At 34.9% G+C, this 24,825-nt stretch overlaps 1 protein-coding gene across 14 annotated transcripts in view; it reads left to right on the plus strand.

The window, feature by feature from the left end:
* The window catches only part of CHD9 (chromodomain helicase DNA binding protein 9), a 222,748-nt gene that overhangs the window by 114,457 nt on the left and 83,466 nt on the right, over positions 1-24,825 (plus strand). For 10 of the 14 annotated variants that reach the window (XM_032325864.1, XM_032325865.1, XM_032325862.1 and 7 more), the window contains 5 exons: positions 7,792-8,123; positions 19,550-19,661; positions 23,432-23,578; positions 24,479-24,547; positions 24,631-24,686. In XM_032325864.1, coding sequence (XP_032181755.1) covers positions 7,792-8,123; positions 19,550-19,661; positions 23,432-23,578; positions 24,479-24,547; positions 24,631-24,686 — 716 coding nt within the window. Of the gene's footprint in view, positions 1-6,104; positions 6,638-6,682; positions 6,999-7,791; positions 8,124-19,549; positions 19,662-20,379; positions 20,438-23,431; positions 23,579-24,478; positions 24,548-24,630; positions 24,687-24,825 lie in introns of those variants that run through there. The other 4 variants (XM_032325874.1, XM_032325870.1, XM_032325875.1 and 1 more) reach the window with 4 other exon arrangements.

Consider the following 24,825-nt stretch of genomic DNA (forward strand, 5'->3'; position numbering starts at 1 on the left):
TAAAAGGTTAAATATTACTTGTCTTCATATCATGTATGGCCTTTTTTTTTTTTTTAATAAAGATTTTATTTATTTATTTGTCAGAGAGAGAGCGAGAGCAAGCACAGGCAGACAGAGTGGAAGGCAGAGTCAGAGGGAGAAGCAGGCTCCCTGCGGAGCAAGGAGCCCGATGTGGGACTCGATCCCAGGATGCTGGGATCATGACCTGAGCCGAAGGCAGCTGCTTAACCAACTGAGCCACCCAGGCGTCCCCATGTATGGCCTTTTAATAAAAGTTTTCAAAAATAAGTAAATGAATAAAATTTTTCATCAAGTATTCAGGTATTATTACTAAAACTGCCTAGCAACGCTAAATCTAAAAATTGGATACCCTTCTCTATATTTAATCATTTATCTATTCCCTCATTCCTTCTGCATAAAGTCCAGATATTTTAACATAACATATAACACTTTTGATAACCTAAACTATTACGTTTTAGTCCCTGTTGCTTATCATTTTCTACATGTACCTTTTCTTGTTATGTCAAGCTACTTGTTATTCCCAGAATATAACTTTTTAAGTTTCTTTATTATATAACATTTCTTTTTTCTTTTTTAAAGATTTTATTTTTTATTTATATGACAGAGAGAGAGATCACAAGTAGGCAGAGAGGCAGGCAGAAAGAGGGGGAAGCAGGCTCCCTGCTGACCAGAGAGCCCAATTCAGGGCTCAATCCCAGGACCCTGAGACCATGACCTGAGCTGAAGGCAGAGGCTTTACCCACTGAGCCACCCAGGTGCCCCCTCCATTATTTTGAAGCACATCTCAGTCATATCACTTCATCTATAAATATTTCAACTTAAATAGCTAGAAGTCAAACACTTTTTGTCTTTAAAACACCACTGTAAAATCAGTTTTATACCTAAAAAATAATTATAATTCCTTCATAATTAAGTATCTGGTCTAAGTTAAAATTCCCTAATAGTTTAATAAATGTATTTTTACAGTTGATCTTTTCAGGTACCTATCAAAACAGGGGCTACTCATTACATTTGGTTGATACGTATTTTAAGTGTCTCTCTTTTTTTTCTCTTTTATCATTTAGTCTTAAATCTCTTTGTTTTGTTCCTTTGCTGAAGAGACTGAGTCATTTATATGTAGAGTTTCCCACATTCTGGATTTTGCTGATTACACCGAATGATGTCCTCTAACATGTTCCCTCTCTCTCCGTATTTGCTGTAAGTCATAAAACAAATTAGTATTAAGAAAAATATAACTTTTGTGAATATGTACTATTTGCCTGAATTGCTGTGTGGATGATTACAATAAAGGCAATACTTTTAATAGTATTACCTTATCGATGTAAAGTTCAAGATTAGATGACACTAAAAAAAGAAAGGAATGTCATGGTAAGCTAGAACTGGAGACCTGGGTACTAGTACAGGTCATGAGATGAGAGTAGGCCTTTTTAGTTTGTGAACATGGCACTTCACAGATGTGAAGAAAGCAAGTAAAATAACTGCTTTGCTTCCATCAAAAACTCTGAAAATAGATCTAAGGGTAAAACTCAGAAATAGTCTTTGACAGATTATAATTTGCTCTTGGGCCAGTTTTTCCCTTTCTTTTCTCATTTAAAGCAGGTCTTTATTGGTAGTTTGTGGAAAAAACATGTTCTATGCAATAAATAAAATCCAGAAGAAGTCACCACAGTAATGTTTGGCACATACTATTAAGATAAACTACAAATTTATTGTTTTTAGAAGGTTGGTTTTATATGAATATTTAAGTAAATAATATAACTCTTTTCTTTTTTTTAAAGATTTTATTTATTTATTTGACAGACAGAGATCACAAGTAGGCAGAGAGGCAGAGAAAGAGAGAGAGGGAAGCAGGCTCCCTGCTGAGCAGAGAGCCTGATGCGGGACTCGATCCCAGGACCCTGAGATCATGACCTGAGCCGAAGGCAACGGCTTAACCCACTGAGCCACCCAGGAGCCCAATAATATAACTCTTCTTAAAAAGGTTTGAAACTAGCACACTGGCTTATCACAAACAATTTAAGAGAACTAAAATGCTTTGTAAGTTTTAATATCATATTACTATATTTGCTTTCCTTTTGATTGCAGAATTTTTAATGCTCTCCTCTTGGCTTCCATGACACCACCCTTTTGCTGAGACTGACCTTACCATTCTTATGGTTGCTGTTTGTTTTCCTTCATTAGCTCCTCTTCTGCAATTTCTTGAACTTGGTATTTTGGGGTTTCCCTGTTGGCTCTCTTGTCCGCATTGTCTCTGCAGGCAGTAACACTCATTTTCACTCATGGCTTGCTATCTCTGTTCTATTTAAATTGTCTTCCATTGGAGCCTCTCTGTCCACTCTCACCCCTGGGCCTGAAGCTTAGCAGCCCTCTCTCCTGAGAAAGGTTGGAAGATTTTTAGATATCACACAGTTTTATCTGTGTTGTTGAAAATTCCTTTTTCTTTGTTTTATTCTTACTAAGAAATTGCTTCTGTTTTAATATTTGAGACCTTGTAGTCTTTCATATTACTTTAAAAATATGTGAAATGGGGGCTCCTGGGTGGCTCAGTGGGTTAAGCCTCTGCCTTCAGCTCAAGTCATGGTCTCAGGGTCCTGGGATCAAGCCCCAAGTCGAGTCTGGTTCTCTCCTTATCTCTGCCCCTCCCCTGCTTGTGCTCACTTGCTTGTTCTCTCTCTCTAATAAATAATATAAATAAGTGTGTAAGTAAGTAAATAAATAAAAATATGTGAACTAGAACATTCGCCCAACAGAGGAGACTGTCACCTATAGTACTTGTGAGTTAGCCATGTGATTATTCTCCCCTTCTTCTTGGAAATTTATAATTTCCATTCCTGCCAATAATAAATTATTTGTATGCAACTAAAATATTTGAAATGGATAGATTCCCAGTGTGGGTTGGGTGAGTATGTGGGATAATCATTCCATCAAGAAAGGAGAGATCTGACTTCACCCTCAGATTTTAGCACATCTAATTTCTGGAACAAATCTCTTTGCGTCTTTCTGTCATAAAGGAAAAAAGATATAACAGGTGGCATGAAAGCTTTTTAATTTTCTAATATGTGGCATTCATAAAGGCTAGCGATCATACTTTTTCATTCTGTTCTATTTCATGTTTTTTAGTGCTGGTCTGGACCCACTAAATTTATATCATGAGTTGCTATTAGGTCATGATCTGTGGCTGTGGTTTAAAAACACTCATACCATAAATCCTTGAGTTTACCCCATAACAAAATATGATATATCAGATCTTCCATATATTCCTTTCAGTTGCTATCAACATAATTAATATATCACATATGAGATCATCATTATGTTTCACTTTGACTTCTTTGTCTTATAAAATTTAGATATGATATTAAAATCATATGTTATGTTTGGGTGTTTTTTTTTTTGTCATTTATCATATAGGTTTGGGGGGAGTATGACCTCTGCCTTTATATTTGATTTCTAAACAACTTCTGTTTAAAAAAAGTATTTTGAAACTATGACAATCTTACAGAAAAGTCACAGGTGAAGTACAAAGAAATTCTTCCACTTTGTAAAGAATTGGAAAGTAGATTGCAGACCTGATATTACATCACCACTGAAGACTTTAATATGTATTTCCTACAGATAAGGAAGATATTTTTCTGTATAACTACAGCATAACCATAATAAGTGGAAAGTTGATACAGCAGGAGCTGTGGAATGGGGAGAAAGATAGAACAAAATACAATTAAGTAGAGCTGACATTTTAATGAGTGAACACTCATAAGGGAAAAGAGAAAGACTGTGGCACTGAAAAAAGCGTATCAGCTACCCTTTTGCATGTTTGTGATATATGTGTGGATTGGGAAATGACCTACATTAAAAATGTTTTACTTAACACCTCAGTATGGATGTTCTGTGGGAATATAATTTTAAAATACTGTCTTCTCGGGGCACCTGGGTGGCTCAGATGGTTAAGCATCTGCCTTCAGCCCAGGTCATGATCTTAGGGTCCTGGGATCAAGACCCGAATCCAGCTCCCTGCTCAGCGGGAGGCCTGCTTCCCCCTCTCTCTCTCTCTGCCAGCCTCTGCCTACTTGTGATCTCTCTCTCTCTGTCAAATAAATAAATAAAATCTTAAAAAAGAATACTGTCTTCTAATAGCAGAAGAAATATTTGACCATGGATTTCGTTATTGTTGTTTACTATTAAGATTTATTGTTAAATAATTGGGATTTTGAGTCAAGTAATAGAATGGAAAAGCTTTAATGGGAGAAATGAGATATTTTGGAAATCATCCTAGGTTCTGAGGATAGTATCAGTGAGTTAAGGATATTGAAAGAAAACAAAAGAGAACTGACATCTTCCATTCCAGCCCTGACCTCCCTGAGGATCTGGTCTTCAAATTTTCAGTTACTAGAGCTTTTAAACTTACTGCACACATATATGCATCCTTTCTTGACTAGATATCCTATTTCTTTTACCTTCTGCTAAACCAGCACTTGGTCTAGAAACTAAGCATTTACGCTCCCTGCTCTTCACCTGCCTGTATCTAATTGATTTCTACATCTTGGAAAGGGCACAGGAAAAAAATTCATTTCATCCTAGCTTTATTGCTAGTGTTTCTGCAATTTTGAGAAAGCCGTTTGGCTTCTTTTGTATTCAGATCAGTCTGTGTACATTATGCTGTTTGAACCACATATGATTAGGAGGCTGGTGCTCATCATGAGGCTCTTTGCCTTTTAATCCCTGCTTCACCAGGTGATCTGGGGTGAGTTATTTCTTCATGTATCAGTATCCTCAGCTATAAGTATATATATACCTCACAGGGTTGTTTTAAAGATTGAGTGTATATATATATATATATATATATATATATATATATATATATATATATATGTTGTTTTAAAGATTGAATACACACACACACACACACACACACACACATATATAATGAAGAATAGTGCCTAGAATACAGAAAGGATTAAATATGTGCTAGCTCTTACTACTCTTGTTATCATTATGACTTTTTTTGCTTGTGCTCAGGTTGTTCCAGCATTTTGTAATACCGCTGTAAGAGTACATCTACCATTTGCTACTCCTCTTCTCTCCATTATTTCCATTTCCCTGTTACTGTTCCAGATTAAGTGAGTTATTATGTGAAAAATACTTAGAGTAGTACCTGGCACTTAGTATGCACTAAGTGTTAAGCCCTTACTCAGTGGTTGTTGTGAACGACCTCAGGACAGTCAGGTCCTTTCCTTGCCATTAGTGGTTCTCTAAACTTTAATTTCTTCCCCTGCTGACCAGATTGGTCTTTCCTGGACATTGGTCATATAATGTTGCTCCATTCTGAGACCTTTGGTGCTTAAAGGGAAAGAAACAAAAAAAAATGTTCTTTGATAGAAATATCATATAACTTTCCAGGACCAACTGAAAAACATGGTATTAATAAAGAAGTAAACTTGAATTTTGAAGCAGTGAAAATTTTGTTTTAGGTATGTTAGGGCATTACTTATTAAAACAGTCTCAACTTTTTACAGGAAGAGAAGTTCCTCAAATTCAGGAGGACTTGTTATTTATTTTTAGCCAGCAACTGAAACTAGAATTTTATCTGAAAAACTCCACTGTTCAGTTAAAATAGATCATGAAGGGTAAAGGTCAGGAAGGTTTTATCAGTCTTTTTATGTTAGGAAAATAAACTACTGTATTTCTCCAGGTTTAAATAAGGAAAAAATTTAAGTGTTGTTTATTCTCTGTGGGCGTACTGACAGCTCTCCTGTGTTTTTATCGAAATCTTAAACTTCTCTTTAGAATTTAAATGAAAATAGCTTCGTCTGTCTGTTAGCTTTTTGTTAGAAGAATCAGAAGAGAACTTATCTAATTTCTTAAAGAGAAGTCACTTGTTCTGTGTTCATTTGCATGACCTGCTCCTTAACCCTTCACTCCTCGTCAGCTATTTTCCTACTTCCAGTATTTTATGGTATCCTGGAGAAAAGTAATTTTCTCCAGTAAAAATTGCACCGGATTTTGTTTGTTAATATTGATAGCTATATAAAGCCGTTTCACCACAGTTTTAGTTTTCAGGTGAGCTCGTAAAATCAGGTTTTAGGTGTTTTTTAAAAAAACTTGACTGCAGAAGTGGCAGAGTAAGAGTTAATGTGTTACACGGAGGGAAGAACAGTCCATCGGGGGTTAAATTGCAGAGTCTAATGGAATAATAACTGGTAGCACCATCTGCTGGCCTACTTCCGCAGAAGGAGTCAGTATTTTTAACGACATCTCTAATATTCATGCTGATGCATTTTGATGCTTTGTGCATTCATTTCTTTCTGTGCTTTGTTGGAATCTGGCTATCTGCTTACAGCTATTGAGGAAACTCAGCTCTTCAGGAGGGGTGTACGGCCTTTTTCATACCTAAATAGGATGAACAGTGGATATAAACTTGCCAAGGCAGAAATGTGTTGATAAATCACAATGTGTGTTTGTGGAGGGTTGTGCATCTCTTGGTTGCAGCTTGCTAAATAGGCCATTTAGGAATCTTCTTTCAATGCTTTTTTCTTGAGCACTGCCTGGGGTGGTGAAAAAGCAGAGGGCAAGCCTTTGTCTGACGCCAAAAATGTCTTCAGTGAAGAGGCCAAGAGGAAGGGTAAGTGAAAGCCTGAATGAGTGGGAGGAGGAGGGGTTCTTTGGGCTAAAAGGCTAATGGGATTGAATAACCTTCCTTATTACTGGCTGCTGCTGCGGGAGTCGTACTGCATCGCCATCTTGAGCTTGTTGCTGTTTTCTCGAGTCTTGGTTATTTGTTATAGCCTGTAGGCCTTAAGGTGGCATTTTAGTCAGCGTTCTAAACCCTCCTTCCTTTCCCAGTGCTGCAGCACTGCTATGAAACCTTTGATGAGGCAGGTATAGAAAAGATATCCAGTGAAGCACACTGGAACCAGCATGAAAATGTGTGTGGAGATTCCTGGTGGTTTTTTCCTTTGCTATAGTCAGAGGCATGTTTACGGGTAAGAACATAACAAAACTGTGATCTAAGTCTCTGTGGGTGAATGCGTGTTTGAAGAAGAGATTCTTTTTAAAAATGCTGTTGATCTGCTTCCTGTGATATTGCTAAAATATTAATAATTTTAACGTCAAACTGTAAAACTTGGGGTTTTTTTCCAGAATTGCTTGAGCCAAATAATTATGATATAGAAAGAGAGAAAAAAAAATCACATCTAACTCCTTCACGGAAAACCTAAAACTTTCTCTAATTTTAAGTATGGGAATGTCTGTTTACTAACTAGCTATGTTTCTGCATAGATTGCACATTTAAAAAATGATTTAAGTGATTTCAGGTTCTAGTTCCAATTTCATGTGAAACAGAGAAGCTTTAGATTTCTAAAAATTACAATAAACCAAGGAGTAGTCACTCTAAATTAAAATTGCTATTTTAAATTTATTAATAATTTTCAGAGTTCTGGAGTCCTGAGGAGGAAAGAAAAGACTTAATTCAAATGCACAAGAGTGTTTACAGGACAGAATTTGAATCAACTAATCAAGAACGCTGTGAAAATATCAGTGAATCTACATTATCTTTCTTTAACCTTCATTTTTAAAAGCAGTAGTTGAGCTTTTTATTTTATACCTACACTAATGTCCAGATCAGCAAACTGTTTTAATTTTAAATTTGTTTGTAGCACTCACATACTGGCTCACATATTTTACTTGAAGCATAATTTTAAATGTTTATTTATGTTAATTGTTAATTGTTTTGGTGTACTTTGATACACTGTATAAAAAGTATTTTGATTTCTCTAGCCTCCATCTTCCAAGAAGAGTGATGGTTCTGGGACATATACTAAGTTGCAGAATACCCAGGTGAGGATCATGTCCGAGAAGAAGCAGAGAAAAAAAGTGGAATCAGAAAGCAAGCAAGAAAAGGCTAATCGGATAATATCAGAGGCCATAGCAAAAGCAAAGGAACGTGGGGAACGCAATATTCCTCGAGTAATGAGTCCTGAAAACTTTCCTAGTGCTTCAGTTGAAGGAAAAGAAGAAAAGAAAGGGAGACGGATGAAATCGAAGCCAAAGGACAAAGAGAGCAAAAAAACAAAAACTTGTTCTAAGTTAAAAGAGAAGACAAAAATTGGGTAAGTTGGTTGAGAATTAAACTTAATTCCTTTGAATTTTTTTGTCAAAGTGCAGTCTGTTCCATCTTTTACTTTTGATTTGTGTGTAATGTATTAACTCCCTCTTTGAAGTTTTAAGTTGTTAGATTTTGTGTGTACCTTATTTCCTTTTTTGAATGAATTGGGGAATATTCCAAGATTTACTGAATTTTACAATTCTGCTATCGTAGCTTATTGTACGTTAATCTTAGTAAAAGGCATTTAAAGTAGGAAAATATTTCATACATAAAATGGAAAAAGGAAAACAAAACCAAGCCCATTGTTGTGCCCATTCCAAATTCACTTTCTTGACAGAAAGTGCATTGAAATCTTGGATAAGATTTCTTTACCTCTTAGTTGTACTTCATTGGGCAGCTTATAGTTTGGAAATGTGAGATCCAATCTTTTCTCATAAACCCACAACTTTGGACTAAATGGAATGACAAGAAAACTAAGACCATTTAAATCAACTCTGAGTAGGTCTCAGCTCTTCCTGGTCTACTCCCTCACTGTCTTTCTGATTTACTTTATGTAATAAAAAGGCCAGGTGAGGATTAATGCTCCAAGACAATTATAAGGCCAAGGAATTGCTCTAGAAGGCTACATTAATCTTTGGTGTTTTTATTTGACTACTCATCTGATACATTTTCAAAAAATAAAATATAATAAATGTTAATATTTGTGTTGTATTTAAATTTTTGCATGCAAGGGTAAAAATAGCCCAACGTTCAACAGTTTAGAATTATTTTTGCAAGAATATTTTGTCATTTTTGAAGGCATTATGTGAAATTTTAGATAAAGTGTTTAATCTGGTTTTTTTCCACACAAAGTACATAGTAAAGAATTTCTTTATTATGAAAATCTTCATTTGCTTAAGAAATAACTGATACATTATATAGATATTTAGAACTAATACAAATTTGTAAAAAAAATTAATTCTCAGCATTTTAAATGTAGCCACCAAACTGAATTATATTGTCATATCCTGAGGCCTTTCAGTCCAAACCATTAAATAACATGGGCTCTCTTGTCATAATAGAGCAGTGAGTAATGTTTGTGATTTTCATATTTTATTTGCAGACAGCAAAAATGAAATTTGAAAGTTAAATTTGTGCTCCTGTTATATTTAAAGGTTTTGGCATGAAAGTATCTTATTTTTCCAATATTATGTCTAGTTTTAATTAGGAAATCCCATATTTAATCCTTTAATGTATTAAGAACTAGTATAATTTAAGTTTTCTAGTTTCAACTTATATGGAGACATAGGCAAAGTGCTTGTATACACTATTTGGACGGGCATTAAAAAAAATAGTGCACAAACCAAGAGAAACTGGTAGGGAAACTTCAAAAGTTACAATAAGTTTAAATTTGGGAGGGAATAGGTGGAGGCAAAAGATACCAGAAGTGAATGTGTTTCAAGAAAACAATGTACATAAGGGGAACTTAGAAACAATCATAACAGAGAGAAACTGGATTTTTGAAACGTGTGAATATGATAGGGAGTAGTAATATATTGCAGTAGAATGTCTGACTTATTCTGTGATCTTTATATTTTTGTTAGAAATAGGTAGATTATTAAGAACATTTTAATATTGCACAGCATTGATCAATTTAGTAGTTGTGTTTAGAGTGTTTGTGAGAAAATAGGTGAAAATTGTATTGGAAGGATAAATACATGGCAAGACACTGAACAGTTGCCAGAAAAAAACTTATTGAGAGTGTAGGAGCATCCTTTTGATAAAGGAATTTATAAGTTGCAGCCCCATAAAGTAAAATGGAAGTAGAATGGAGGTTTGCCTTATATATTGTTTATAAGCTGTTGCAGTAAAACAATGACTTCTTGGTCATCTTTATCAGATAAAGATTATCATGTTGGAGGAACATAGTTGGAAATGAAATTCATTAAAACCTAGAGTTCCTATCCTAGTCAATTGAAATGTTACTGTACTTTCCAATAAGCTGGTATATTTAAATTTTGAATTTGACAATTTTTAAATTTCTGTGAAGTCATTTAAATAGTTAAGCTTAGGTTGTGTAATTTTAATTAACATCATTTTATGATATATTAAACATATTTGTGTGTGAAAATTTTATTTTTGTTCGTTTGAGAAGAATTGGGCTATTGCCACTATCAAAAGACAAATACCAGATAAAGTTGAAGGGAATGTATGCTGGAGCTTAACCGCCAGCAGTGAAACAGAAATTCTGAGAGTAGCTAAATTTGTAAACACTAAGCTATGGTTGATGTATAGTCAGAGCTGGTGTTCATTTCACCCACACTTGTAGTTTGATATGGTCTAGAAAGAGGAAAACTAGTACTGCTTCTGCTTACTGGTGTGTTTGAAACCTTTCTATCATTTCTGCTACTCTTGTAGATTAATTTTTAAAAGAATACAAGGAGAAAAGGGCCCTTTTTAGAGCCCTTGAGTACAGTCTCCTTTCATCTTTACACCTCTGTGAGTTACATTGGCACACAGTGTGCTAATTGGATTAAGATCGTTGGCTTTGGAGCCAGGAGCATTTGTCCAAATCCCAGTTTTGTCACCTACAAGCGTGTGACCCTGGACAAATACTTAACCTCTCCAACCTTTAATTTCTTCCTGTGTAAAAAGGGGATAATGATAGTACTTGCCTCATGGTGTTATTTTAGGGATGAAATGATTTAACAGCATTTAAAGCATATGGAGCTGTACCCGGAATTTAATAAATGTTAGTCGTTATTTTCTGAAAACATAAATAGCATGCAGCTATTTAGGGAGAAGGCTGCGGCCAGGAGCCACGCCCCTTTCTTCAAGCCTAAAGTTTCACCGGTCTGCCTAAGTTCTCTTTCCATTAAGGCTCTTTTCCAAGATAGGACCAGTTAAAAAGTTAGGCAGACAGTGTTCACTTCGGTAGCACGTCTACTTAAACAAAAAAAAAATCAAGCAGAAAAACTAAAACAGTTGCTAATTGTTAAGAGGGGTAATAGTTTAACTTTTTTAATGTCTTTTTAAGCATGCGAGCATGCTTCTATTTATCAGGTAGCTAGGGTAGCATTTAGGAGAGGTAAGTTTTATTTGCAATTTGCAATTTGCAATTATGTGGAAGAGAGTGAGTTGAAATGGCAAGCGTAAAATAACGAAGTGATGTAGGGAAACAGCCTTTTTCTACTTTAATGTTGGTCATGATCTTGGCAGTCAGGTTCTAACAAGCAGCCTTTCAACTAGAGTAGCAGATATTTCTTTAGTATTAAGATGCTCCATGAATGGAATGGCATGAATTTTATGGAATGAATGAATGAATGAATGAGTAAGAGATTAAATATTAAATGTTACCAAATGGCTGAATTTGATTTGTTAAATCAAAAATAGAAATGGCAAGCTAATCCTTCACTGAAACCACAGGGACATAGCTAATGGTTTAAGTAATAGTAGAGCATTAGAGTCAAAAATAAATTCATTCTAAGACTTTAGAATTTTCTTATGGTTCTATTTGAGATTATATAGTAGTATATCACATGATTTAATAAGAGCATTTTTAAATTTATGGTTTATAACTTTAACATTTAAATTAATGTTTCCATGTTGTCAATTAGAACTTACTTCTATGTGTTACAGATTGTTGGATTGGCATAGGTAGAATGATTTTGATACTTAAAGTGTTTTGTGGCTCTATAAATTTAATCAGCCCTTCATGATTAGACTTATTTTCTTTTTTGTATTCATAATTATTCTTTCTGTATGCTAGGCATCAGGTGGCTAGAAGTAGCTTTTCTCTTGAGTGAAAGCAGAAAACTCTGAGTTAGGAAGTATTTATCAAATTCATGCAGAAATTAAGGATGTTGGGACTCATGGGTGGCTCATTTGGTTGGGCCTCTGCCTTCTATCAGGTTATCATTCCAAGGGCCTGCAATCAAGTCCTGCATTGGGCTCTTCGTTCAGCCAGAAGCCTGCTTCTCCCTCTGCTTGCTGTTCCCCCTGCTTGTGCACGTGCTTTCTCTCTCTCTCTCTCTGGTAAATACATGAATAAAATCTTGAAAAAAAAAAGGGGGGAAGAAGGAAATTAAGGACATCATATTATAAGGAAAAACAATAAAACATAATTCTGAAATTATATTGTGCCCTTTTTTGCTGTTCTTTGAGTCCCCAAAAAGAAAGAAGGAAAATAACATTTATTAATTACCTTGCATTGTATATATACATATATATGTATGTGTGTTTTTAAAATAAAACTAACATGTCAGTTTGTCCATATGTATGTCTGTAGAGATACATTTACATCTAAATAAAATATATAAGGGAAAATGAATTAACAAACTCTGAGGGAAAATATAATGGGTCATCAGAAATTGGGAATTTTCACTTCGTAGTCCATGTTGTTAATAAAGTAACAAATGAGACCCTGATTGCATGTATTCAAAATAAGAATTTAATATCTGGATAAAATACAAATATATTAACTAATTGTTTCTTGGCATCTGACCAAAAAAACCTTGAAAAATATATGGTATAAATTTATTACATTTTTTAAGATTATTAATCATATACAATTAATAGTCTTTAGAGGTTCTGTAATTTTTAAATGTCAAGCAGGTAAAATGTTCTATTGACTTCCTTCCTTAGATCTAAGCTTAAACTCAGTGAAAATCTGAAACACATTCATCTGTAGAAAGAATTGATACAGCCTATAATATTTGTTATGAATTCAATGAAGATTTGCAGTTCCATTTTTAAGAACTATATCTTTACATAAAATGTATTAGTAAGGCCTGTTGTTAGCAAACAATGTGTTGTATATATTTCATTGAATCTAAGATGTCATTGATTATAAGGCATGCCGTTATTTTTTTTTTAAAGATTTTATTTATTTATTTGACAGACAGAGGTCACAAGTAGAGAGGTAGGCAGAGAGAGAGAGAGGGGGAGAAGCTGGCACCCCGTGGAGCAGAGAGCCCAAATGTGGGGCTCGATCCCAGGACCCTGGGATCATGCATGACCCGAGCCAAAGGCAGAGGCTTAACCCACCAAGCCACCCAGGCGCCCCAAGGCATGCCATTATTTTATGTGTCAGTAAGAAAGAAAAAAAATATTGCCAGTTAAAACTATGGCTCATGTTTGAGTATTAAATGAATCTTGATTTCATAGATGTTAATATGTGGGGAAAATATGTATCTTAGAACCATGTAAAGTTTTTGATTTAATGCTCCTACTCTGTCCATATTTTTCAACATAAACACCCTTCTCTTTTTAAAAAAGAAGTAATTTTTAAGAATAAGAAACTGTGTTAATATATTGACCATGATTATTAATACTTAGCTAATACTTGTATCCCTAGTAACTGTATGAAACAACTCAGTGAATTCAACTTTTTAAAAAATCCTATCTGCCCTTAAACAGGAAGTAATTTATAGTCCAAGTTACCAAGAGCATACAAGACAATGTTACTTTCACAAACTGAAGGATTAACTAAAATAAAGGACCCTTTTAAAACTTGCTTTTCCCAGAGGAGTTTAAGCTGGAGTCTTGAGTTGACCCTTAAAATGGAGAAATTTCACCAGATTTAAAGTGTTTCTTTTTTTAAAAGTTTATATTTTATGACTTTAAAAATAGCCACAGTGTCTTTCACTTGGCTTGCAAAAAAAAAAAAAAATTATAATGTGAAATAGTATTTTTGCTTGTTCCCTTCACTTATAATGAATTGGATGCATTAATTGCAACAAATGGACTAATTGGGGAAGATTCATTGTTTGTCCAATTATTGCAATGAGAGAATCAACAGGGGGCAATTACAGATTGACACTGTAGAATGCAGCTTGTTACCCAGCCTCTACTAATAAACATGTGGGCAGGATTCAGATGAGTGCATAAATTACATCTGAAAATCAAATATAGATGTCAAGTATAAACACGGAGATTTTCTAGTGCAAATGAATTAACATTTCAAATTTATACTTAGTTTGAAATTGCCCTTTGCTGTCTGAAACAAGCTATGTTTTGATATTTAGTTCTTTTACTTGCCGGAGTATCTGTTGCTGCAATTTGCTGACATTGATAACAGAGCCCTTTAATGCTTTAAAAAAACAAAACTTGCAAAAAGCCTTTATTATTCACATATTCTGTATTTGGCACTTTACTTAGGTGATATTTCTAAGAATAGCAAACTGTCAGTTTATTTGAAGAATGTATCTATAATGAACTTTTAGTTTCATTTATAATGATATTTTATAATTTGTATAGTAGACTCTTTGTGATCCTTGTTGGAAGAATGGAATGCTCTTTGGTAATTGGGTATTTTATTTAGCTGATTTCATTTTATTTTTCTACTTTTGGATTATCTGATTTCTCTCACATAATATTTATGGCAAACATTTGTCCTAATACAGGCAGTAGAGGTTTCTGGTTGTTTGAAAATCAGATAAACTTTAACCTTAATAGTTTACTAAGAGATAATAATAGTTTCATATTTGTTGGTACCCCTTAAGCTATGTATATTTATTGACTGTAAGTATCTGCTGACTGGTTGAAATACAGTGTTATTTTATTATAAAATCAGTAAGATATTGGAGATAGTAGACTAGGAATAAAGAGACCTTTGTTGTCCTTTACTAAACTTGAGACTTGGGCATTTTATTTCACCTTTTGGAGCTAAACCTTCCATATTAGTATATTGGGACTAGCACCTTATCTATCTCAGCGCTTTTCTCAGGATCAACCAAGATACTGTAGGCAAAAGCACTTTGGTGTGTTTTAAGTGCTCTATAAATATAAAATCACTATATTATCCTGAATATTTGTTTTTAGAGTTTTCTATGATAGTAACCCTGAACCAGTGGTTCCCAAACCTGGTGGAACATCAGAATCTTTTAGGGAATTTTTTAGAAATCTGATTGGAATCCCACTTAACTAGATCAGAAACCTGAGGTTGGGACCAGCAAATCTGTATTTTTCTTTCTCTTTTTTCCCCACTTTTTACTTTGAACTAATCTCAGAATTGCAGAAATAGGTCAGAGTTCCTTTAGGCCCTTCACCCAGCTTCCTCAAATGTTAACATCTTATATAACCAAAGCACGATTATCAAAAACCCAGAAAAAAACACTTGTGCAATTCTATTAACTTTGATACCTCACGCACATTTTGTTAGTTGTTCCATTGTTTTGGCCAAGATCCTACATTTCACAGTGTTGTCATCCCTCCTTACACTCCTCCAATTTGGGATGATTCCTCAGTCTCTGTGTTTTATAAATTTTGTGTGTGTGTATGTGTGTGTTTGTTTGTGTAGAATGCCTCTCTGTTTGGGTTTGTCTGATAATTTCTGATTAGGAATCCTTATTTTTAACCGCCTTCTAATGAAGCCTAGCTCTCACACATTTAGGAATTACTCATCAATATCAGTCTAATCTTTGTTCCCCTTTGTAGTGTCCCCTATATGCCATTTTAGAACTGTACAATAAGCCAGTATGACTTCATTGTTTTCAAGAGTCAGTGTTCCGTGTTAGCAACCCTAGTTTTTAAATCTTAAAATATGTCTGTATTTTACTCAGAAATAGATCAGTCAAGCATGACTTAATGTTTTAGAATCGCCTTTTTCCTACCATGGAAATGTACCATTTTTTAACAGAAAGGACATGTGTAAATATTTTGAACTCTGTAAGGTTTAATAGGAAACTACTATATCTGAAATATCTCTTACAAAGTTAGGATTTTTAAAAGATTTTTGCATAGGTTAAGAATGGTTGATGAGTTTATGAAATAAGATGTTCTTCCAGGCCTGTAGAACAGCTTGGAAGAAAATACAGAATATATGGAAAACATAATTTAAAAGGTCCTTTTTTGTTTTGAAGAACATTTTCAAGTAATTAGTATAATGAAGGTTTATCCTAAGGTATTATGGGCAATGTTTTTACTAGGACCTACCCTCCTCTGCAAAAAAGGGTAGGTATCTGAGGTTCATAGGGGGGGCACGGCACTTCTTTTCTAGAGATTTAGGTAATATTTATCTATAAAAATATTTGCGCAGATGGCAGAATGCATCCCATATATATTTCTACTACCTAATTTTACTTAAGAGTTATCCCTGATCTTGCCACTGAATACCACCTGGGCAGGTGCCTTGGGCTTTATTGTGTAATCACAAGGAGCATCAAGCTTACCCATCAAGGAGGAGACTTCCAGTATTGTTTCTTGATCTAGAAACTGGTTACACATTTATGTTCATTTCAGAAAATACACAAAGCTGTTCTCTTTTGATGTGTGCACTTTTCTGAACTTACATAATACTTTCATATTCGAAGACAGGTTTAGGAAAAGTGAGGGGTTGCCTTTGGGAACATTTTGAGAGCTTCGGTTCAAGCTCTGGAGTGAGGCATACGTAATTTTTATCTCTAGTCTTACTTTCCGTGTGACTTTGAGCAAGGCATTTAACTTTCCTCAGCCTCCATTTCCTCCTCTTATAAAATGCTTGTAGTCACTTCTTGGAATGGTATGAACATGAAATGAGAGAATGCATGTGAAAGTCAACAGAGACCGCCTCCATAAACAATGGCTAAATGGAAGCTTTGAAGATGTAAAGGAGTTCCAAGGGGTCAGATAACCGTGGGTTGAGGACTGAAAATGAAATAGTCCATATAGGCAGACGAGGAGGAGGAAGAACAAGATCCTGTGATACGTAACAGTAGATAGGACCTCAAGGGAGAGTTTTATGTGAGCAGGGAAACCCGAGTAAGGAAAAGAGACCAGAAGAGGGAAGAAGTGACCAGTGAAAGTGGTGAGAGGGAATGAAATACAAGCATGGTTGGTTCCTTCATGTTGTTTCAGGAGATCTTTTCGTACTCCCTCTGAGTTCCTAGTTCCAACAGGAGCTGTGTTTGTGCTCTTACTTGCTTTCTTCACGTAGTCCAAAGAGTGCAAGTGAGATACCCAGTAAAAATCATCCTTCTCCTGTTGAAGGTGGTAATCATGCCATACAAGAAGCATGTAGGTGTGACTCTTTCCAGAGGTTTCTTGCCTCGTATCCAGTCATCCAGTCAGTGAGCATGTCTGTGGATTGTGCCTCCATAATAAAGTTATGCTTTTCTTCTTCCCCTCCCATCCACACAGCGTGGCCCTGTGTTGCACTCTTTATACCTCACTCGAGTTGTCATCTGCCTGACTGCTGGTTTCCCTGCCTTGCGTTTCTCTTCTTCTGGTTGCATTGCTCTCTTGTTTGAAATTCTTCCCCCCACCAATTTTATTGAGGTATAATTGACGTATAACATTGTGTATTCATTTAAGGTGTACAATCCAATAATTTGACATATGTTCCTATCGCAGAGCTGTCGCCATCACCTCACTAGTTACAAATATTTCTCTCATGACGAGAACTTTGAAGATTCACTCTCCTAGCAACTTTCAAATACACAGTGCAGTATTGTTAACTGTGATCACCGTGCTGTATGTTAAATCCGTAGAACCTATTTGTGTAAAAGTCTCATAGCTTCCAAATGCTTTATTACTTTTTTTCATGTATTCAGAATGTCTCCAAGCCGTTTGTTGTCAGTGGCGAACAAGACATTCTGTTTCAGTTCCTGCCCTGCGGAGCTTAAAAGCTGGCCTTAAGCTAAAATGTTAACTCCTTACATGTCATACAGGATCTTCTGTGATCGTCCGCCTGTCTAGATGACCATCTCTCTCTCTGCTTCCTCCTCCTGCAGTGCTTTGTGGGTCTCTGACATGCTCTGGTCCCTGTGTATTTCTCTCATTCTTCTCTAATACCCCCCTGCCTGGAATGCACCCTTTGTCTTCTTTCACTACCAGTTGAACTCCCTTTTATCATTCATTTCCTGTCTCCAACTTTACCTTTTCTGTAAAGGTACTCCTTTACAGCAGACAGAAGCACTTCTTTTGTGTTCACATTCCATCCAGTGCTAACTTCCAGTTCTGCGTTTGAACCGTGTTCATATTTTAACAATGATACTTTAACATTAGGGACTGTGTCTGCTTGATCTTCAAATCCTAGAACCTGGAAGTGTCTGGCATATAATAATTAGAGGTTCATTCAGAAAGTACCGTGTCAGGACTTTGCTAAGAACTCATTTGCATTTTCCCACTTACTTCTCAACAACAGTAGAGGTAGCTATTATAGGATCCCTATGTTCCTGGAAGGGAAACTAAGGCTAAAAGAGATCAAACGATTTGCCAGGTGTCTTACAGATAAGCAAATGGTAGAATCACATTTAAAATCTTTGATGCTGGTGCACCTGTGTGGCTAAGTTGTTAAGCGTCTACCTTCAGCTCAGGTCATGATCCCTGGGTTCTGGGACCCTGGGATCGAGCTCTGCATCGGGCTCCCTGTTCAGCGGGAAGCCTGTTTCTCCCTCTCCCACACCCCCTGCTTGTGTTCCCTCTCTCACTATATCTTTGTCAAAGACATAAGTAAAATCTTTAAAAAAAAAAAATCTTTGATGCTATGATTTCAAAGTGTGTGCTCTTAACCTTCAAGGTCTCCCACATCAATAAGTAATTGTTGAAGAAAATTCTTCTATGTTTCTGATGCATCATACTTGAAAATATTTGGGGAAATTTCCTCTGTTTGGAATATAAATATCTAAAATAGAATTTCCCTGATTAGCAATTAGCGTGGTTTATGATTAGTATGGTGCTTCAAAATATACCCTCTCATCTATTTTACCAGAATAAGGAAATGTCAGAGCTCTGTACTTTCTACCTTGATAAGGAAAAAAAACTAAAAGCACATTTTCTTTTTAAACATTAGTATTTCGTGTGTCTGTGTATACATACTAATATGTATACACACATATGCATATATATATATACACACATACATATATATATGAGAGAGACAGGCAAACTGTGGAAATATTTTTTAAAATGAAAAAAGAGTTTTTAACTCTAAGAACATATAGTACAGCTAGGATAAGCCATAGCATAAATGAAATAATTAAAGGACAATTCATTTTTAAAGTGTTGTAAGTAAGGGAGAAATTAGGGAAAAAATAGTCAAGGCTTCTAGGGAATAAGTGGGATATAAGGACATTAAGTGGAATTTGAATTTCGTAAGGGGTAGAAGGGGAGAAAACCCCTTTCCAAATCTATAAGACAATAAGCGAATTATTTTAATTACTAAATACGGTTGTAGCACTTGACCTTTCTTCTCCCATGAAAAATAATTTTGAGCTTGAGAAATAAGGGATAGAACTTGAGTGCCCTTCTGTGCTTATAAGTATGTTAACTGTAACATTGGTTTGTGTTTGTTCCATTAGAATGCAGTTCTTGTCTTGAAAACGCCATTATGGATTTCATGATAATTACCCTCTGTGGTTGAACATTCATGTGATATGAAATGGAAAAAAGTTTATCATTGCAATCTTAATATGACAACAAATGGAAAAAGGCAGAGAGTTCATACTGTTTACTCTTTTCCTCTTGAAACAGCAAACTCATTATTACATTGGGTAAGAAACAGAAAAGAAAGAATGAGTCTTCAGATGAGATGTCTGATACAGAGCAGATGCCACAGCATACGTGCAAAGAGGAAGACTCTCAAGTGAGTACTGCATTTGTTTTCTGAGAAATGAAGCACGGATAGAATTATCTAGACAGCCTAAAACTGCTTTATGGTTATTTATACTATAGTTTAGTAGGAAAACTACATTTTATTAGATGGTAGAACTCGAAGACAGCATTATGATAATATGCTCCTAGTAGTATTACTGTAGAATGTCCAACCTGGGAGGAAACTTACGTACCCTCTCTAAACCCTTATTTTTCACACAGTAAAACCAAGTCCCGGAGAGGTTAAGTAATAGTCCAAAGTCCCTGATGGCTTTTAGCATGGAGAAATATCTAGTGATATTATTCTGTACTTATAGAGTGCTTTTGAATGAACTTAAGGATGGAGATCCTTAGTTTTAGAATCACATACAGTGATAGAGCAAATGGCTCGAATCATTCCTAGAGATAATTCCTTTGGTCTGCTTCTGTCAAAGAAAAGATAACCAGTTCCATTAAAAATCCCCTAATGTAGACAAGCATACTGTGCATTTTGCCTTTTTTTTTTTAATAGGTGGTTATTCAAACTAACCTTGTGAAGTTAAAAAAAAAAATGTTTATTTATATATATTTATATAGGGAAGGTCATAATAATTCAGGCCACCCTCTGCTCTCTAATAATTTAAGTACAACTCTAGGCCGTATGGGTGGTGGCAGTTGTTGAATTATGGGGCCAGAAAGCCCCTGAATGGCCTTTCTTCTTCCTTATGCAGCTTCTTATCCAATGGGAGAGTAGTGGCTCAAGGCTCCTGGGCTGCTGCAAGAGTTGAGGTAAGGGCAGTAACTGAGCTCCTAATATTATGTGGCCTGGCTTTTTTGTCACATGTTATCCTTCACTCAGGCAGACTTACAGTTACCTTATTCACCATGAGAAAATTCAGTTTAATTTTTAACTAGCATAAGGCTGGCCATTTTTCCATTATGTAATTACCAAACAATGAAATGGTAGAATAGGTTAATGTGCACATTTCTTCCATACCTTTCATTGCAGTGTTAGTTGTTTGACAGGCATGTTGCTTTAACCCAGAAATTTAAGTGGAGAAGAAAAGAAATATTTTATAGAAAATGATTGCAAATCTGTATTATTGATATATTTAAATGTATAATATGAATGATGGAGAGGTCCGTGTCGTTTTCAACCACCAGGGACCATCAAGATTTGAAAGCTGAAAAGTAATTTAAGTTTCAGGCTTGGAGTCCGGTGGAAATCTAAAAATCTGAATGTGATAATTAATTTTTTATCTTTAATCTTAATACACAGTACTTCAGTAGTCTGACTGTATTTGCAGACTTCATTTTAAAAAAAAAAAAAACCTGCAGCACATTATATTAGGATTATTATAGGAAACAATGTGTTACCATAACAAAGTATTAGGCATATACGAGTGTATTTCTGACCACTTACATGAAGTGTTGTGGACTGATCCATTGAAGCCTCTAAGACAGAAGAAAAAAAGCTGGAAAAAAGGCATTCGAAGAAAGAATTTGTCACTATTTTAAATTGTACTTTGAAAACAGTAAGAGAAAGAAAGCCAGAAAAAAGCACATCAGCTAAAATGTATACACCAAATAAGTTTTTATATTTTTGAAGTAGTAGCGATACTACGTGACAGAGAAAGTAATTTGATGAAAATGATGCCTCGTTTGGCTCTGCCTGATGTGTAACTGGGTACTTTAGGAGAATATAATTTATTCCATTGTAATGATTCCAGCTGTAATCTTATAATATCTATAATAACCTTATAATATTCCAGCTATAATCATATAACTCAGACTTTTTAATTAATCTTTTAGACTGATAAAGTCTTCATGAGGGTGCAGTTTACAAATTTATTGCTCTCGTTTTATCTTGTGAAGAATCAATTAAATTTGCACTTTTGAGAGTTCAAAGGATTCTTTCAGGCCACTAATTTACAATTTACTGAAGACCTAAGTGAGGCATCTCAGAGAACTAATAGATGCCTAAATGACCAGAAAGGAAACTTAAATGCTGAAAACATGAGACAGAATCTTCTAAAAGTATACTGAATTATTCTTAAACTTCATTATTTAGAAGATTTATGCCCAGTGAGACATAACATTGGTAATACATGTTATTGTTAGAACAATAAATGCCACTGTGGGTTTATTAATTTAAACTATTCTTCAATATTCAGAGCCATATGATAACTGTTGTAGAACTCTAAATATTCCTGTAGCCTTGTATTAGACTAGATATCCATAGACTTTTTCTCTCAAGTAATAATAAAAATTAGTGTTTTGTTTTGTTTTTGTTTTTGTTTTCAAAATAAGATGTGGGAAAATTTGGGTTTCTAGAAGTCCTTTTATTATAACTTTTATAGCCACCTTCCGTGGCTCCCATATTAACAGAAGTGTAACTTTGAGTTTTGAAAATGTAAATGTCTTCATGGCCAAGAGATGGTGAGACCCATCCTAAATGAGCCATGAAGTTATCTGCTCTATTTGGCTAAGCTAACTTACCATATTAGTGCCTTTCTTTCTCACCATAGTCCACAACTTAAGAGAAAGAAGCAAAGTAAGGTTAAAAGCCACTGTCAGTTTTTTGGATGCAGATAACAGTTTCTCCCCAGCCTTCTGTACTGACTGAGCCATCTTTGTCATGGCTGTGGAAATAGGAAAGGCCTGCCAAATTGAGGATTTGGCAGAAACCAAAAAGAAAATACGTGGGTTATTTTGCAGGTTACATTGTGGGGAAATGTCATGGGAGTTACTAAACATGTAAAAGAAAAAGAAAAAAAAAAGAAAAAAAATGTAAAAGAAAAAGGAAGAAGGGGTAGATTTACCAAATATTGAGCAATAGAAAAGTTGGCTGAGATGCCTCCACCCATGAAATTTTAAAGAGGTGAAAAAAAACAAACCTAAGTCTTTTGAAGTTGTCAGGCCAACGTGAGATTTTGATTTTGTAGTGAGGAACATCAAATATTAGATCTTTAGGGAGGTAAGTAAAGCCATGTATATTTGATACATGATTTAAAATCACTTAGTTTATTTTAAAATTATGGTACTACATGTAATACTTTTCAAAAGGCTTACTTCTGGTTTTGATAGTGATGTTCTTTATTTTTAAGGGAAGCTAGTAAAGTTAGTAAAACACTGGTTCCTCTTTCATACACATTTAATTATTTGGTAGATTTACTTGATTATTTTGTGTATCTCTTCTAAAACATTTTATATTCTTTTGTTTTAAACACCAGTTCAGGGATTTTGTGGCAAATACTTGATTTACTCTTCTAATTTTATGTCCCCGATTAATTATTTAGCCAGTATTCATCTGATGCGCTTTTAAGGTTTGGGGCAGAAACTGTGACATTATTAACAGTTTAAAGTACGTGGTGCCTAAAGTGTGAAATAGCTAAATAAAACATGTTTTTACTCTTCATAATGATAGTTTCTAAAGGGAGGTAATTAAGCAATAAACTTATTACTAATAAACTCGGTTTTGTCCAAGCTATGAAATAGTTAAATAAAGTAAATCTTTTTATTCCTAACAATTTCTAAAGAAAAGTAATCGAGGTATTACTAATCTTTGTTATTTGAAACTTTAGGAAGTAAAACAAGATTCTAAGCCTGTGGCAAAGGGCAAGTTATAATCTTCCTTTAATTGAAAGGAAAAATGAGAAAAGATGATGGTTGAACACAATTTCAGAAATTTAATGTACAAAATTACCACACTAAAAGTAATTATTTTAAAAATCTCGCCTTGAAAATCGGTCATATAAGTATGTTCCTTATGGTTCATTGCAGAAAAGAAGATCAAATCGTCAAATTAAAAGAAAAAAATATGCAGAAGATGCAGAAGGGAAGCAATCTGAAGAAGAGGTTAAAGGTTCTATGAAAATAAAAAAGAATTCAGCTCCTTTACCTGGCGAACAGCCTTTACAGTTATTTGTGGTAAGACATATTTGGATTATGACTACAAATCATTTGAAATCAACATAGTTTAAGATACTTTCAGTATCTTTCCTCCTAAAACCTACTCTAACTTTTCCTCCTGGTTTCGCGTTTTAGTTCATAGAACCAGTAATTATTCAGATCAGAAACCTAGGAATTCATCCTCTCATTTTTCTTCCTTTGCCTTGTCATCCGGTTTATCACCACATTTTTCACCCCCTAAATATGTATTTCTGAAACTCCTCCAAATTCTATCTTTTCTGTAGAATATTTCTAAGTTACAGGACTGATCATTGTACTGCCTACTTAAAGCTTCTCTTAGAGCTTCCCAAGTCTTAGAAAAAATAATGATGCCTTCTTAGCACATCACATAAAGCCCTTTGTATGGATTTTTTTGGCCTTCTGTCCAACTTCTTTACAAGCACTGAATCCTCGGACCTTATGAACATAGGTGCACTCTCTGTCTTTGCATATTGCAATTTCCTCTCTTAATCTTCCTTATCTGGATTGTGAACTAACCACTCATCTGCCAACTGAGTGATTTGCCACCTTGGGCGAGTACTTAGTCCTCTATGCCTGAGCTTCCTAATCTGTACAGCAGAGAGATGACAGTGGCACAGTGTAGTTGCAAGGATTAAATTAGTTATTGTGTGCCAAGTGCTGATAATAACGCTGAGCCAGTTAAGCAGCAGTGTGTTTACCGTGATGATGATGACGCACATGATGATGAGGACAGTAACAGCAGTGATTTCATTTTCCATTTTTTATTCCTAACATTTGACACAGTGCCTGACACATGTGCTAACTAAACTGAGTTTCAGTGTGTTCATAAACATACAAAGTGGCAGCTAAGGGAATTTTTGGAATGTGACATTGTATCTTCTTTCCTCCTTCCCATAGGAGAATCCAAGTGAAGAAGATGCTGCAATTGTAGACAAAATACTATCTTCTAGAATTGTAAAAAAGGAAGTAAGTAATCGCACATTACATTTTACCCTTTATATTCCATGGCCTTATTCCTAAAATCATAAGTACTGATTTTATTTTCTTAGGTATCACCTGGAGTAATGATTGATACAGAAGAATTTTTTGTAAAATACAAGAATTAGTAAGTATCTGAGTTAGAAAATGCAGATTTATATATAAATACACTTAAACATATTAAGTTAAATTATTTCTTTTATTTTACCTGAATTTTAAAATGCTTTATTAGTTCAAAATCTTTTGTGGTAAAATTTAAGTGAATT

This window comes from Mustela erminea, chromosome 19 (genome assembly GCF_009829155.1).
Source record: "Mustela erminea isolate mMusErm1 chromosome 19, mMusErm1.Pri, whole genome shotgun sequence".
NCBI lineage: Eukaryota > Metazoa > Chordata > Mammalia > Carnivora > Mustelidae > Mustela > Mustela erminea.